This window comes from Rhinolophus ferrumequinum, chromosome 23, assembly GCF_004115265.2.
Source record: "Rhinolophus ferrumequinum isolate MPI-CBG mRhiFer1 chromosome 23, mRhiFer1_v1.p, whole genome shotgun sequence".
NCBI lineage: Eukaryota > Metazoa > Chordata > Mammalia > Chiroptera > Rhinolophidae > Rhinolophus > Rhinolophus ferrumequinum.
In genome coordinates, this window is record NC_046306.1 from 11,864,979 (window position 1) to 11,881,259 (window position 16,281).

General features: G+C 55.9%; 1 protein-coding gene across 5 annotated transcripts; it reads left to right on the forward strand.

Moving 5' to 3' along the window:
* The first annotated feature begins 1,166 nt into the window (after positions 1-1,166).
* On the forward strand, positions 1,167-14,445 carry SLC35C2 (solute carrier family 35 member C2). Of its 5 annotated transcripts, none has more exons than XM_033095017.1 (11): positions 1,167-1,284; positions 6,327-6,402; positions 6,533-6,697; positions 7,270-7,420; positions 8,316-8,379; positions 9,070-9,163; positions 9,698-9,866; positions 9,949-10,032; positions 12,116-12,291; positions 13,410-13,539; positions 13,886-14,445. In XM_033095017.1, the coding sequence occupies exons 3-11, from the start codon at positions 6,536-6,538 to the stop codon at positions 14,005-14,007; spliced, it is 1,152 nt and encodes a 383-aa protein (XP_032950908.1). In that variant the 5' UTR covers positions 1,167-1,284; positions 6,327-6,402; positions 6,533-6,535; the 3' UTR covers positions 14,008-14,445. The 5 variants fall into 5 exon arrangements, with proteins under 5 accessions (XP_032950908.1, XP_032950910.1, XP_032950911.1 ...); XM_033095018.1 differs by lacking the exon at positions 1,167-1,284 and adding an exon at positions 3,261-3,412; XM_033095019.1 differs by having other exon boundaries at positions 6,327-6,697; positions 9,091-9,163.
* The last annotated feature ends 1,836 nt before the right edge of the window (positions 14,446-16,281 follow it).

Genomic DNA, 16,281 nt, shown 5'->3' on the forward strand with positions numbered 1-16,281 from the left:
CAGCCTTCCAGCTGGTGTTTTAGGCTGTTGCTCCAAACCTCAGCCTTGGTAGCTGGGAAGCTTGAATGAAGGCGATGATGAAAATAGATACTTTCTCTTGCCTCTGAGAGAAGGAGGCGAGGACAAGCTCACATGGCATAGAAAGTGCAAGCAGTACAAGCCTTGAGGATTAAATAAAGCCAAGACCATGGGCAGCAATGGGTGCCATTGTAAGTGACCGGTAAGGGCCAAATGAAGTAATGCCTGCGAAATGCCAGCTGGGGTGGGGGACAGCATTGGTTTGCATAATGAACTGCTTACACTCTGGTCTTGAGCCTTCTGTTCAGAGGGGCCAGGGAGCCCAGCTGAGTCACTTGTAAGGATCCATGTTTGCAGCCAGTCTTAGAGCCAGAGCCCAGAAGGGGCTGGGGGGGGGGGGTTGGTGTAGGGGTGGGGTGGGGGGGGAATTAGCAAAAAGCACCGAACTGGGCTTCAGTCTGCAACCCTAGCCCGCCCTGGTCTCCTAATGGATCTCCCTCTCTGCTGGTTCTGCCTTTTAATCCATCCTGCAAGATGAATAAGCTAAACTCCCTAGCTGGTATTTTTGGGACCACTGCAGCCTGCCCCTTGGCTATTTTTCCAACCATAGTTTTTGGTACTCTCCTTGTAAATAACTGGGCTCCAAGCCAGGCTCCATTCCCCTCCCCTCCTTATTTCCTGTCTGGGACTCTCTCTCCCTACTCGACCTATTGAAATTGAGATCATTCTTCTAAAGTTTCAGGCACAGAGAAAATGTTTCACAAATGTGTATTATTTATTACCTCCCATGGATCTCCTAAGTCCTAAAATGAAATGCCCTGACTTAGCACTCCCCAGCTGGCTTGAGCAACCAGAAGAAAATAGTGTGAGGCGTATGTTTGTAATTCTTTCCATGGTTGCCCAGCACTGGATTGGAATAAGGTAAACAATTGGTTCATTAGAAGTTAATGGTGACAATTTTTCTGGGTGCCCACGGCGCGGAGGGCTCTGCAGTAAGCACCGGGGCTCCAGAGCGAGGCCCTGACGTACAAACATCCACAAGGATGCCCCGCGCTGGACTCCAGGCGCTCCCCACAGGGTGCACGTGGCTTCTGGGCGGGCAGTGCCGTGAGGACCCACCCACGCCCTCCGCCCCGCCTCCGCGGCCGCCGGCCCCGCCCACCCCGCTCCCAGCGGCTTCTGGCGGAAATACTCCCGGCAGCGGAGCGCCGGCCGGTCCTCGCACTTCCGGCGAGAGGGTCCCGGCCCCGAGCAGCTGCTGCTGAGGTGAGTGGGCGCGCCGCGGGCTTTCTGCGCGCTCCCGGGGGCGGGGAGAGCTGGGGCTGAGCGGGGGCGCCGGGTTCCAGCCGGACTCTGCGCCCCTCTGCGTGGAGCGCGCCTGGGCCTCCGTGTTCCCGCTGTGGAGGGGACCGGGGCCTCCACGCGCCCCCCTCCGCAGCCTGCCGCGCGGGCTTCCCTGATGCCGGGCAACAAGCTGGGCTTGGACCCCGGGTGGAGTCACGCCGAGACGGCTCTGCCCGCGGCGAGGCTGCATCCCGCGGTGGGGTGGGAGTGGGGGGCGGGCTGTAAACTCGGGGGGAAACGAGGAAACGTCAGGTGGTGGGCGGTGCCATGAGGATGAGGAGGGGGCCCAGCAAAGACCTGTGGAAGAGGGTGCGAGGCAGAGGGAACAGCGAGTGCAAAGAAGGACACAGGCTTGATGTGTTTGACAGACCCCAGGGGCCGGCGTGACGGGTGCGGGGGGAGCGGGGGAGAACGCGGTTGCAGACGTCGGCGGAGGCCGTCGTGGGAGGCCTTCCTCTTGGACCTTCCGGGGAGTTGGGATTGGCCCTGGGGCTGATGGCCTGCTGTCTGTGCTGAAATCATCTCTCCAGCTGCTTTGGGGACTTCAGGCTGCAGGGGCAGAAGCAGCAGGCGCACCAGTTAGGAGACTTGCAGTCAGGAGGCGAAAGATAATTCAGACTGATGGTGGAGTAGAAGTGAAGAGAGTAGTTGGGGCAACAAGTCTATTGCAGGTGGAACCGATAGGACAGGATTTGAGAAATGTGGGAAAGTGGTCAGAGACGACCTCGTCATTGATTTGGGGGGTGAGGCTTAAGTAACCAGGTGGGCTAGGCTGGCGTTTACTAATGACTTTCGGAGAGGTTGAGGGCATGAGTCGAGGAATCTACTTGGGACCCCTTCCGTGTTAGGTGTCTGGGGTGGAGCTACAGACAGTTAGATGTACTAGTCCAGAGCTCACAGAAAAGGTGCGGGCTAACGGAAGGAATGGATTAGGTTGGTGCAAAAGCAATTGCGGTTTAAAAGGTTAAAAGTAAGGGCAAAAACTGCAATTACTTTTGCACCAACCTAATAGAAATCATTGGCCTGTGGATGGAATGGGATGAGATTACACAAGGTGAGACTTTAGATAAGAGAAGCCAGGCTCCAAGCCTCAGGCGCCCAGTTTTACAGGTTGGGTTGACGAGCCGTCATCAGAGACCAAGGAGTCCAGCAAAGCAGAAGAAAACCCCTGAGAGTGTAGTGTGGCATCCACGAGGTTTTCCCAGGAAGAGGAAGCGGTGGGATGTGTAGGATGCTGATGAGAAGAGAGACGTGGCCCTTGAATGACCCGTGAGGAGGAGGGTGTGGTGACTAGTGGAGCAGTGGGGAAATTTCCTTATAAGGGGACGGGGAGGGGAGTAAGCCCAGACGGTGAGCCAGCATGAAGTGCAGCACCTGCTGCCCTGGACTCCCCTCCCAGGAGACACGCGATCGTGTCCTCCTTTACAGTTGGGGAAACGGAGGTCCAGAAGTCAGATAACTTAGGGTCATGAAGTAGCAAGTAGAGGAGCCAGGATTTGATCCCAGAGCTTTCTCACTCGGAGCGCACATTTGAAGCACTAAGCTGCACTGCCCATGGTGCAGCTGGGGAGATTCAGGGGAGCCGGGTGCTACGGGGGTGCAGCAGCTCTACGCTGATGTGGCTGATGTGGCTGCTGCCCCAGCGAGGCTCCCCCCCCTCCCCCGCAGTAAGGCAGAATACGCAATTCCTCAGGCAAGTGAGATTTGAAAAAGGGCACTTGCTCTTTTCGGCCTGGTTTTATGATAAGATAAAAGAAGGGTGGGGTAATAAATACACGTTGAATAAGTGGCTGGATGATCTCCAAGAGCCCTTCTAGCCGAAGTCCGATTTTGTGTTTGAGGTTGGGTGACCTTCCTGACAATAATCAGAACGAGTGTTGTGAACGTGGAGTGTTGTGAACGTGGAGACGGCGCTCTCTGTGGGCTGGGCTCGTCATGGGGACTTCCTACAGGCGGGCACCTGGACTGGCTCTTTGAAGGAAAGGCAGAATTTGAACAGGGGAGAGAGGGCATTGCAGTGTTGGAGCAGGAACAGCAGCACAAGCAGAAGGTACAAGTTGACTCACAGAAGGGTGCAGACTGCCCTGGCTTGGAAGCCGAGGGTAGGAGCCATGGGGAGAGAGTGCTAGAAGAAAGCTTTTAGTGCCAGCAGGCCCTGTGGTGACTTGTGTGACATTAGCAGTCTTTTCAACAGGGAACAGTTTTGCCCCCAGGTGATATTTGGCAATGTCTGGAGACGTTGTTCTTGTTTGTCGTCACTTGGGATGAGGGGGAAGGGGTGCCACGGGCATCTAGTGGGTAGAGACAGACCTACAGTGCTCAGGACAGGCCTTCTCCCCACAAATATTACCTGGCCCCAAATATCAATGCCAAGGATGAGATGCCCTGATCTAGAGGAAAGAGTATATGGACCTGAGATCCGGGAGACCCCACTCCCTCGCTGTGTTAGCAGGAGTCTGACTGGGGGAGGTGCAGGGAGAAGCTGGGAAAACCATCTAGGAGACTAATGCATGCATCGTGGAGGGGAGGGCTCTGGCTTGGCTGGTAGTGGTGGATGTGACCTTCTCTTTTTGGGATGTTCTCTGAAGATGGAGCTGACAGTATTTGTTGATTGAATGTGGGCTGAGGGAAAGAGAGGAATCACGGATGAGAACAAGGTCTCTGGTCTGGTGCCACTGGCTGGGGTGGCAGGTTTGGATGGAGGGGGATGCCTCCTGGGAAGCAGGAGCCCGTTCTGGACAGGCTGTGTGTGAGATGCCTGATAATACACACCCACGCGAAAAGGCCGAGTAGGCATTAGGATATTCTGGGGTTGACGGGAGGCCAGAGGGATGACCACTCGGGTGATGTCGGCCTACAGAAGGCGGTTTAAGGATTGGGCCCACAGCAGGTCACATAGCACCGGGGTTCTCAACCGGGTAGATGCAGCACCCTCTTTTTAATGACAAATATTTTGTTAACAACCCCCCCTTGTCACTTTAAAATGAAACTTGGGGTTCATAAAAACTGCCTACACATTTTTTTTTAATTAAAGTTTATTGGGACGACCGTGGTTAGTAAAGCTACATAGGTTTCAGGTGTACAATTCTGTGTTACATCGTCTATATATCACCTTGTGTGTTCACCCAGAGTCAGTTCTCCTTCCATCACCATAGATTTGATCCTCTTTACCCTCACCTACCCACCCCTTCCCCACATGTTTTTTGTAATTGGCAATGCCCTAACCATAATATAAAAGAGAAAGAAAAGGAAAGGAATTGATAATAAAATTCCTCAATAGGTTTGTTCCTGGGCACCAGGACGTTAGAAGCCACCGTGAAACAATCAGTGCTGACCCCGCTCCGTGGAACTCTGGGTTGCGTTGGCCTCAGTGCCCACGGCTACAGCCTGGTTGTGTGGCAGCTCGAAACCTACGTGTGCTGTGATGCGGTTTTTCCAAACTGGGAGCTCATGGGACCATTTTATCAAAAACAGTTCAGTCTCCCCCGACCCCTCAGTGTACATGGCAGATGCATTCTTGGAAATCTTAGTACCGAGTAGAACCCTGGAAAAACTGCTGTTACCTATAAAACAGTTGGGTTCTAGCTTCAGGTCATTATCAGCAGATCTTTCACCTACAGGAATGTCAAAGTTACGTAGGATGCAGTACAGCTCTTAGTTTTGTGGACTGACCCCCTCAGTGCCCCCACTCACAACAAGCTAGGGGTGTCCCCTAAAACACCACCACAGGTTTCCAAAGTGCCCCTGAAGAGAACTACAGCCCTAAGAGGTCCTTGGGATTTGAGCCTTGTGCCAGCTCCCAGTTTGCTTTGGGGGAGGGGAAATGATAACCCAGGTTCCAGAGAACAGAGCCAGTGTAAACACTCCTCAGAAAGGACTGGGGTGGCGGAACTCGGGCTGTGTCTGATCAGGTGATTCTAGGAAGGCTTCAAGAAGGAGGTGGCGTTTCCACAAAGTGGGAACATCTCAAAGGAGGAGGGGGGAAGAGGGGCACAGAGATGAAGCAGCAGGTGGGATAATGCTGGACCCAGGGTCCACCCGTTCTCCCCAGGGCCTGGCACGCTCCCGGCACTCACTGGGGTTGGCTGGCTTGTAGGGAGCCAGGCAGTGGTTTACTTTGGCAAGACCCGAAGGCAGGCGCCGTGTCAGTGAGAGGGGTTGTTAGAGGCTAGGGCAAGGTAGGTGTTGGTTTCCTGGTCCATTTTTAACACCAGATTGGTGACCAGATTAAAGACCAGAGTAGGCCCCTGAAGACCACGTGCCCACCCTCTTGCATTGAGTCGTCAGACCATGTGGAGAACTTGCAGTGTGCCAGGTGTGGTGCCAGGCTGACATGGACACCGTGGTCCCTGTGTTGGCGGAGCTCAGCCTTCGAGGGGACTCGCCATCACTCGAATCATCACACCCTATACACATTCAGTGAAGAAAGAGTAGGGGAGCTGCGAGAGCAGCCTACATCTCGGGGACCCGTCAAGGAGGCGGGTGGCCTCTGAGGAAGCAATATTTGAGCTGAAGATAAGTAGGATCCGCCGAGAAAGGAACGGAGGGAGGGAGAGCGTTCGGTTCCTTCAGGCGGCAGGAAGGAGCCTGGTGTGGGGACTGAATGGGCCAGTGGGACTGGGCCACGGAGAGTCGGGGGCTGAGCAGAGAGGCCCTCAGGGGCCGCTCAGGCCTTCTCAGCCCCAGGAGGCGGTTTGATCTGTATCACAAGAGCACTGGAAGCCACAGAAGGGCTCTAAGCAGTGGTCTGACATGATCAGATTTATGTTTGTAAAAGGTCATTTTGGTGGCAACTCATGGAAAACAGCTTGAGGTTACGCAAGTGGACGTGCAGGGCGCTGTGTGAGTGCCTTCCTGCTGTCCGGCCTGCTCTGACCTGCTCCCCGGGGGACAGGCTGGGGTGGAGGGAGTCAGGGGGCCCTCACTCTGCGCAAGCCACCGGAGCTGCCTTTCCATCCTTCCAGCCTCAGGCCTGGGGACCTGTGAGCCCTGCATCTGGTTAACCATGGAGACGGTCGGCTCGGGCCACCAGCCCCTTAGGTGAGGACTCTGCCTAGGGCTCCGTGGGCCATCCTGCATCATGGAGGTGAAGAGGACTCCTGGCACCGGGCCGCGTTCTTGTTGAAAGTCGTGGCCCAGCTCAGCCGGCTCTTCTGTGGCCTGTCTTCAGGAGATGCCCATCGTGACCCCAGCGCGGGAGGTGCCGCTCCCACGGATGGGGAGGTGGGCCCTCGACGTGGCCTTTGTGTGGAAGGTGGTGCTCACTCTGGGGCTGGTCCTGCTCTATTACTGCTTCTCCATCGGCATCACCTTCTACAACAAATGGCTGACAAAGGTAACGCGGGGCCTCGGTGTGGGGGGCTGGGGACGCAGTGGCCCTCACATTTAACAACAGGCAGGCACCGGCTTGAACTCGTCAAACTGGAGGCCACTCACACTAGTGACGGGACAGGGGCCTACATGCCAGGGCTTCCCCTGAAATGTCTGCGTCGAGGGGGAATCAGGGATGAGCTGGGGAGACTTGGGAGGCTTGAGGCAGCAGCTGTTGCCCCCCCCCCGGTAGACAGGTAGTTGAGTACTCTGATCATCGCACGGCCCTCCTGGCCCCCACTGGCTGCTACCTGGGCGTGGGCTGTGAGGAGGGGCTGGCGCAGGTAGCTGGCTACCCGGCTGCTAAAGGGGTGGACATGGCACCGTGCTAAGGTCCGCCCTGCCATGCCACCTGCTCTCTGGGTGACCTCCAAAATGGGGACTGAGTCTGTGCCAAGTGACTGTAATGTGGGTGAAAGCCCCTCATACACTGCAGAGCAGCACTGCCAGCAGGTAGGGGCAGGAGGGAAGAGGGAGCAGGGCCAGGCTGACTGTCTACACCGCGCCTGCGCCATCTGTGCTTTGGGCTCCGTACAGAGCTTCCACTTCCCCATCTTCATGACGATGCTGCACCTGGCCGTGATCTTCCTGTTCTCCGCCCTGTCCAGGGCGCTGGTGCAGTGCTCCAGCCACAGGGCCCGCGTGGTGCTCAGCTGGACAGACTACCTCAGCAGAGTAGCTCCGACAGGTGTGTGCCTGTGCCGTGGGGGTGGGGAGGGCCCCAGCAAGAGGAGGGGGGCTTGGGAACAAAAGGACGCCTTCCTCCATGGCTTGAAACTTAAGCCTTTTCTTTCCCTGCCCCCACCATGCTTCCTGACACCTCTGTCTGCTCTCCCCACCCCCACTTCTGCCTCTTGCATACTCCTCATCTTCCCACTCCCCTCCCCCATGCACACCCAGAAAAGGCCCCGTGTGGCAGTGGCCTTGCAGTTCGCTCACCCTCGAACCCTACACTGAGCCTTGTACCAAGGCCTGGAGATGGTGGTGAGCAGGGCGCATGGTCCCTGCCCTCGCCATGCTGAGCACAGGGGAACCAATGAAGGCCGGGCTGGGCGCAGAGCCGGGAGGGCTCCCCAGAGCAAGGCCGGAGACCTGGAGGGAGAGTGGGGTGGCAAGTCCTGGGAGCGGAGGGCAGTCCATGCCCAGAGAGCGCACACAGGGGCCTGCAAGAGAACAGAAAGTGTCTTGGGTGCTGAGAAACAAGAAACCCCTGGGTGGCAGGGGTCAGATCCAGGAGGGCCAGGTGCTCCTCCATGATTACTCTGAAGAGTTTTCAGTAAAAGCAGTAGGGTCTGATTACTACCCCTCATCAGGGGGGTATTCAAAATACTTAACCCACAGGACCGACACAAGCCCCAGCCAGTCAGAAGAGACCGCAGCCTGAATGCTGGAGCAGACCTCCTCTCCTTTTTTTCGCCAGGAGTAGAAAGGGTAGAAAGGCAGGTCCAGGGCCCCAGAGAAAGCCAGGGTAAGCAGGGCAAAAGCAGGGGCACTCAGGTGCCGCGAGGAAGGGTTATAACCACCAGTGCCCCACACCGGCCTGCCCCGGCTGCATGTCCGGTGGGTGGCCCTTGTCTCCGCAGCATTAGCAACGGCGCTGGACGTGGGTTTGTCCAACTGGAGCTTCCTTTACATCACCGTCTCACTGTGAGTACCGGCCGCACCCCGCCACCGCCCTTCAAGCTCACGCTGTCCGTCTGTCTGTCCAGCTGGCTGTCTTCTGCCTGCTGGCCTATGGGCCAGCCACTCCACCACTCCCTGGGACCAGCCCTCCTCCCTCAGCCCCTCCCTGACACCCAGCAGCTCTCCAGAAACTTGCCACCCGCTTCCTGAAGCCGAATGCAGAGCGGAGCTGTGCCTGCCTGCCAGGTGGCCTGGGGAAGCCAGGGGCTCAAGTAGAATGGGGACAGGTGACAGTCACGGCAGTGTAGCTGCACAGAGGGAGGCATAACATTCTTTCTTATCTCTGATTTTGTGCTTCAGAGAGCACAGTCCTGTCTTCTCTTCTCCTCCTCCTCATCCTTCCTTCCTCATCCTGGTCTCCATGTAGGGGTAGGGAAGGGTAGGCCTCAGAGCTCAGGGCCAGGCCTGCAGGCTTCTCCCTGCTGCTCAGCAGAGGCTTCTGAGTCAGAGATTTTGTCTGATTAAAGGTCACCTGTCAGCCCAGATGACTCAGGCCATGTTCTTTTGATCTTTTGTACCCAGATTGCCCTGCTGCCCCAGCAGAGCCCGTTGCCCTCAGGGAAGTCCGGAAGCTGCCCCCCCTTTTCCAGCCCACTGATGGTTCTGTGGGCTCCTTTCCTGATGGCGGTGGGAGCCCCGGCTCCCCCTGTGCAGTGTGGTAATTTTCCCTTGCAGGTACACAATGACCAAATCCTCCGCCGTCCTCTTCATCTTGATCTTCTCTCTGATCTTCAAGCTGGAGGAGCTGGTGAGGCCCCAGCTTCACTTTTGTTCCTCCTACCCCCGCAGATGCTAAGAATAAAAAGGGGGATCTGAGCAGTAGCCTGTGGCTGTGTGACAGAAGAGATAAGCCCAGCCTGGGTGGCAGAAACTCCCATCCCTGAGGAAGGACCTAGGACTGGGCACCACTGAGAATATTTAGAAACTGGTGTGGCAGGGTCATGACCAAAGGAGGAAGGGAGTGAGGACAGGGGTCCAGGTCAGGCAGGGTCCGGGAGGCTCCCCACTGCGTGAGGTAATGCCCTTTGTGGGTCCCGGGGAGGGGTGAGGCCCCGTGGGGGCCTGCGACAGCCAAGGAAAGCTCTTCTGTGTTTTAGGGCAGCTGACGTTGGGTATATGCCAGCTGAATGTCAGCTCTGCATGCGTCAATGGGAAAGAGCTGGCCAGGACCCCCAGGGTGGGGGGGGTAGAAGCAGCAGCCAAGATGGCTGCTGACCCCCAAGCTAGAGGTGTGCCGACCTTGAGACCCCAAGTTAGTGACCACTGTGCCCCATCCTGACAGCGTGCAGCTCTCGTCCTGGTGGTCCTCCTCATCGCCGGGGGCCTCTTCATGTTCACCTACAAGTCCACCCAGTTCAACATGGAGGGCTTTGCCTTGGTGCTGGGGGCCTCGTTCATCGGTGGCATTCGCTGGACCCTCACCCAGATGCTTCTGCAGAAGGCGGAACTTGGTGAGACAGGGGCCCGGGCGCCAGGCCGGGTGGAGGCAGGCCGGGCCCGAGCGGACAGCTCACCCGTGTCCCCGTTCTGCAGGGCTCCAGAACCCCATTGACACCATGTTCCACCTGCAGCCACTCATGTTTCTGGGGCTCTTCCCTCTCTTTGCCATATTTGAAGGTACGTTGGGTCATCCACTCCAGGGGCTGGACAGACACTTAAACCAAGTGGCTAGAATCCAACATGATAAATCCTACATAGAACGTGGATATGAAACACAGCAGAGATAATTACAGTGAATGTGTACAGCCCTGAAGGTATGCCAGGGCACTTCTAATCATTTTCAATATATTAACTTTAATATTTTCCAAAACCCTATGGGATGTACTGTTAATATCCCCATCTTGCCAGTGAAAGAAACTGAGGCAGAGAGAAGTAACGATAACCTTGCCCCAGGTCCTGTGGCTCATAAACGAGCCAGGATTTGGATCCAGAAGCTGGTTTTCCAGTCCCTCGGCTTAACCATTCTGCTGCATTCTGCCTCAGGAGGGACAGAGGGTCATGGATTGTCCCAGGATCCATGTAGGGTGAAAAGACAAGTCAGAAAGCCTTCCCAGACAATGGATTTGGGAGGATGAATGGGCCTGATACGGGCCGATGGGGCGGGCATCCCAGGAAGTGGGAACAGTAGGTTCAGACTTGTGGAGTGTGTGCATTTCTGGAGGGGGTGGGGGGCAGCTGAGCCATTCCCCTCCGCTGTCATCCCCCAGGGAAGAGGAGAGGCCACTCCTTCCCCCAATGTTTTGGGATTAGTCTCTGTGCCCTGTGTGTTTATCCTTCCTCCCAGAGTCCCTTCTGTCCTCAGGATCATTACAGAAAATTCTGTCCCACATCCGTTTACGTTTCAAGCAGTGAAGCGTCTCGAACCTCTGAGAAAATTATTCTGCAGCCCTGTTGTCCAGGAAACTTCTGTTCTGCAGCCTCATTTGTTTCCTTTTTAAAATCTCTCCCCATCCCTTCATTATGCCTCCTGTACCAAACGCCACTCACCCTCCCTTCCTGGGTCTTTACACCATTCCCCATCTCTGCAAACCCTCGTCCAAAAGCCCCTGGTAGTCGTCACTCAGCAAAGCTGCATGGATTTAGCCCCTTTAATCTTTTCTGCTAAATTAATCCCCCAAGCGCGTTCATTACTTACGTTGCTTTCCCCGAATTTGTTTCCCCTTCAATTTGCCGACGCCTCTGCAGTCCTGCTGAGCCCAGCACCAGACAAGATGTCCTACATCACGAGGCTGTTTGCCTCAGGGGGGACTGTCACTCTGCATTTCTTTGGTGCTTCCCTCCAAAAGTCTCAAAGTCCTCAGCCAGCCTCCTGCTCCCATAATTGTGTCCTTTGTGGCTACTTCAGGGGTCACTTCACACCTTGCTATATCCCAAGGGGTCTTTCCTGCAAGGAGGGACCCATAGAATCATACTCTCAGATGGACAGCGTTAGAGGACCAAGAACCCTCTGCAGCAAAAGTTGAAATAAAATTTGGTGCATGGATGCTTGCGTGGGTGTCTCTGAAACAAGGGACCGTGGCATTTGTCGCATATTCATGTGCAGTGTTTGCTTTTTAAGAACTGTTCGTCAAATTATGCCATCTGTTTGAGAAGCACTGGTCTAGTCCCAGCCCTTTAATGCTGTTAGTGGGAAAACCATGGTCCAGAAAGGGGCCATGTCTCAGCAAGTTACACAGCTATGTAATAGCAAGACCTGGATTGAAATGGTGAAGGTTAGTAAGGGCAGAGTATTGTTCCTGTTTATAGGTGGCCCACCTGAAATTGAGAATAAGAGACTTACCCCAGTGGACCAGGGTGTTGACAGCCCTCAGCTGGGCTGCCCCACCTCTCTTTGGCCCACCCGGTACCACAGCTGCAAAGGCCACATGAGGTCACCATCCCGTGTGAAAGAGCAGGGTGCTTTCTTGGATTTTCTCTGCAGTGCCTTCCCCGCTACCTCAGCTAGGGGCCCCATCCCTGCCCCTCCCATCACTCCCTATGAGGATCTCCGGCTTGTACTGCCCGGGGCTCTCTGGCAGCCATCCCTGCTTCCCCGGCTTCCCCAAGCCTCAGGCCATCCTTTTCCTCAGGGCTTCCATCAGCAGGGGCTCAGGAAGTATGCACTGCAACAGTGACAGGTGTCACCTGGCTGCTGGGAGGCTGCGGCCGCGGGGCAGGCATACCCAGGACGTGGCCGCCCTCTCTCCCCCATTGTTTTCAGGTCTCCATTTGTCTACATCTGAGAAAATCTTCCGTTTCCAGGACACAGGGCTACTCCTGCGGGTGCTCGGGACCCTCTTCCTTGGTGGGATTCTTGCCTTTGGTTTGGGCTTCTCCGAATTCCTCCTGGTCTCCAGAACCTCCAGCCTCACTCTCTCCATTGCCGGCATTTTTAAGGTACAGACTCAGAGGTGACCCCAGTCCTGTCTTAGAGGGGAGCCCCCTGAAGGTGTTTCCCAGCAGCAGATCCTGCACCCCAGGGCCTACAGAGGAGATGGAAGTCCCTCGGGGTGCTAAGTGCCACGTTCTCATGTGTATCCCCTCCCACCCTCACTGCAGCCCTGTGAGGTGGGGGTGGTCTTCAGACATGAAGAGTTAGCTGCTCCTACCCCAGAAAACACAGCTAGGTGGCCGAGCTGGGATGCAAAGCCAGGTCTGACTCCACTAGGCCTTAGGACGCATTTTCATTTTACCAGGAATGCAACTCTGGTGACTGGGGAGTGGCCTGAAGCCCTGGGTTGAGAAACCCCATCCGGACTCATCAATAAAGAGTTCTGTGATTGATTGGCAGTGTCTGCCATGGGCACGGCCAGGGATAGTTACAGATGAGTGCCCTGTTTTCCCCCATCCTGCATTTACTGCTGCCTGGCCGTACTCTTGCCCTTCCTCTCACCACTCCTCCCTCCCCTTCACCATCTGTCACGCCACCCGTACTGGGGCCGTGTATAGATTTTGCTCTTTGACAAGGTGGACACTGATACTGGAGCAGTGTTGCCAGAAAGCAGAAATGTAGGCTCCCCAGGGGTCCTCTGGACAACCCAATGAGGAGGCATAAGCTGTGGTTCTCAGAATGAATGGTCTCACAGTGTCATTTGTAGCCACCGTGCACAAAGAACCCCAAGACCAGTGAGTGTCCTATAGAGTCCAGTGTGAGGCTGCATTCTCCCTGGGCAGCTGAGAGCTCTCCATCAGTAGGTGCCTTCTGCAAAAGCAGCTCTCCTTTATTCCCATGGACACGGCTGGATTTGGTGTGCCTCTTCTAATCCTGGCAATTCTGTGAAAAGCCAGAAAAACCTCTTTTGTTGCACCTCAGGAACACCAAAGGAGCAAAGCGTTACGGGCAGGCCTGGTCTTCTGAGCCTGTGGAAGCTTCCTCTTTGCCTTGCAGGCCACCTGCCCAGCCTGGGAGTTTGGGAGGGGCTGGCTCTTTCCTGCGGGTATGCCCAGGAGGGCCTCTCGTTTGCAAAGGAGCCATGTCCTGCTGATCACTTCCCTTTCCGCTTCTCTGCCCACAGGAAGTCTGCACTTTGCTGTTGGCAGCTCATCTGCTGGGCGATCAGATCAGCCTCCTGAACTGGCTGGGCTTCGCCCTCTGCCTCTCGGGAATATCCCTGCATGTCGCCCTCAAGGCCCTGCACTCCAAAGGTGACCGGAGCCCCTTTCAGAAGCCAGTGTTCTGAGGACAGCCTCTCCGTTGTCTCTCAGCCCCTCTCATTTCCCCTCAACCCAGCCCTACCAGGAGGAAGCAGCTGGCCCTCAACTTCCCCAAAGCAGGTGCAGCCTGGTGCCTGTCTGCACAGTTCAGCCATCTCTGCGTTGGCTGTGCCTCTTAATTCCGAAGGATGCCTGGTGGTCCTCCCGCTGCCACGTGTCTGAGAAGATATGGGGGTCGTCTGCAAGGACTTGGGGGGGGGCCTGGGCGACTCAGCACTCACATCAGGGGCCACCTGCAAGCCATGATGAGATCCGTAACTGGTCTGTCTGTCCCCAGGTGATGGCCCGAAACCCTTGAAGGAGCTGGGCTCCAACCCCGACCTGGAGCTGCTGCTGCGGAACAGCCAGCCGGAGGAAGGTGACACCGAGGAGGAGGAGTACTTCCTGGCCCAGGGGTAGCAGCTACCAGCCGGGAGCAGCTTGGAAGCAGGCGCGCCCCAGCCTCACCCTGGATGGCAGCTCAGGGACCCGGCTGGCTCCTCCCCGCAGCTGGGAGCAGGGGGCCAGGAGCATCCAGGCTGGGCCTGGGCTAGCACGTGACCCGTGGTGGGGCTGGGGCAGGGCGTCGGTCAGACAGGGTGAGCAGCAGGCCAGCCTCGGACTGGGACCTGCGCTGTGGTGGAGTCCCAGCGGGAGAAGGGAGGGCTGATTTCACGTGCTTGCCAGGCTCTGGCTGCCAAGATGGTGATTTCAGAGGCTTAGCAAGCCTGTAAGGGGACTGGGTGTGGTCTGCGGAGCAGTTGGGAAGGGGCCATGGAGAGGCTGGGGCCTGATCACCTGGACAGCCTCTTTTCTCAGCAGATCTGTTTATAGTTTGGAAATAAAAGGTTGACACTCCGCTGGCCACCGCATGTTGCCTGGAGGTGTGGGGCAGGGAGGGGCAGTGCAGGCCTGGCCCCTCCTTTCCCCGCCTGGGGCCAGCTTCAGATGACGGCTCACACTCCAGCCCTTCCACGTCTCTCGTGCTCCTGTTTGAGCCACAGGGCCCTGTTGGGGCCCCACCACACCTGCAGGCAGGAAAAAAATGAATATGTACTAAGTACCATATCCTGGGGACTTGAGTGCTTTCGCAGCCTGGGTTTGAATCCTGACTCTCACTAGCTGTGTGACCTTAAGCAAATTACTTATCCTCTCTGTACCACAGCTTTTTAATCTGTGAAATGGGGATAATATCTCAGAGTTGTTCTGAAGATTGAGTCAATATTGGTTATAGAGTAAATGTTATATGTGTTTACTCTGAAAATCCTTTTAACAGCCATGGAACTTAGACCCTAAATGAGTGGCTGAGCCGGGATTCACGGCCAGGTCTGTGTGCCCACGTGTATGTCCAGGGAGCGTCCATGGACGGCTTTATGGGCCTCTTGTACCTGGGCCTTGCGCTCCCCTCCCTTGAACAAGGCACTCCTCCCCTCTAGACTGCAGTCTTTATAAAATGGGGAAGGAAGGGCGAGATCCCAGCTGTGATGTGCTAGGGTACTGAGCCTGGCCTGCTCCTGTGAGCTGGTCCCCTGGGTCCGGGAGGGGGCTGCACCCCATAGGGCCGTGTCTTTCCAGACAAGTGCTTGCAGGCACTCGCAGCAGGTGGCGCCATTGCACCACTCGGGGACTCCGGGAATGCCTGACCTGCCGTTGCTTTCCAAATCCAGTCAGGGGTCTTTGGAAGAGGACAGTGGGTGTCTGTGGGTGGCGATCATGACGGAGCTTGTTACAGATTGTTCTAATCAGGTCACTCTTAAGCCTAGGAGAACGTTAATACCGTGTTTCCCCAAAAATAAGACCTACCCTGAAAATAAGCCCCAGTTAAGATCGTCAGCCAGACCGACGCATTTAGTACGTTATGACGATATTCCAGAAGATGACATGACTGTCATTGAATAAATGTAGATTGTTGTACATGAAAAAATAAGACATCCCCTGAAAATACGCCCTAATGCGTCTTTTGGAGCAAAATTAATATAAGACCCGGTCTTATTTTCAGGGAAACACGGTACTTTAGGAACGGGTCGGCAAACTTTCTGTAAAGGATCACATAGTAAGGATTTTCCGTTTTGGGACCATATGGTCTGTTGCAGCCACTCAAGTCTGCCATTGTAGCAGGAAGGCTGCCATAGACAGATACAGAAACCAAAGGGCGTGGCTTTGTGCCACCGAAACCTCATTTACAGAAATAGGATTCAGCTTGTTGGCTGTAGTTTGCCAACCCCTGCCGTAGAAGAATCCTTAAGAATTGTTCAGTCCCACCCCCAGTTCTTACAGCTAGGGAAACTGAGGTGGGGGGCTAGTGGCTAGCCTGGGGTCCTCAGAGCCCCCAGGCTCAGGAGGAATTGGAACCGAGATCTGCCTCCAGTTCAGCTTCACAGCTCAGACTTCCAGAAATGGAGGTGTAACACCAAGGGCTCCACTGGGGGTGCCTTCCTTCTGCCTCCCTGGAACTTTGCAAACTCAGAGGCCAGGATTTGGGGAAGCTTGTCCTCCACACAAATGACAAGAGAGCCAGAAAAGGAGGGGCCAGGGCCTAATCACCTCTGCCCATTAGGAGGCTTGGGACGCAGGATGCCTGGGCAGCGGAGAGCCTGCCAGAGCCCAGCGGGCTCAGGTGGATGAGAGCTTCCCTCGGCTCCCCCATCGTCCCGCTCGCCTCACACGGAGCAAAAGCTGCTGTCTCGTGTAGTA

Excerpts from the sequence above, each read along its gene's own strand:
- SLC35C2 (XM_033095017.1), top strand. The coding sequence starts at position 6,536 with ATGCCCATCGTGACCCCAGCGCGGGAGGTGCCGCTCCCACGGATGGGG. Across the intron at positions 6,698-7,269 it reads ACAACAAATGGCTGACAAAG|AGCTTCCACTTCCCCATCTT; the intron begins GTAACGCGGGGC and ends GGCTCCGTACAG. Across the intron at positions 8,380-9,069 it reads CTTTACATCACCGTCTCACT|TGTGGTAATTTTCCCTTGCA; the intron begins GTGAGTACCGGC and ends CCCCCTGTGCAG.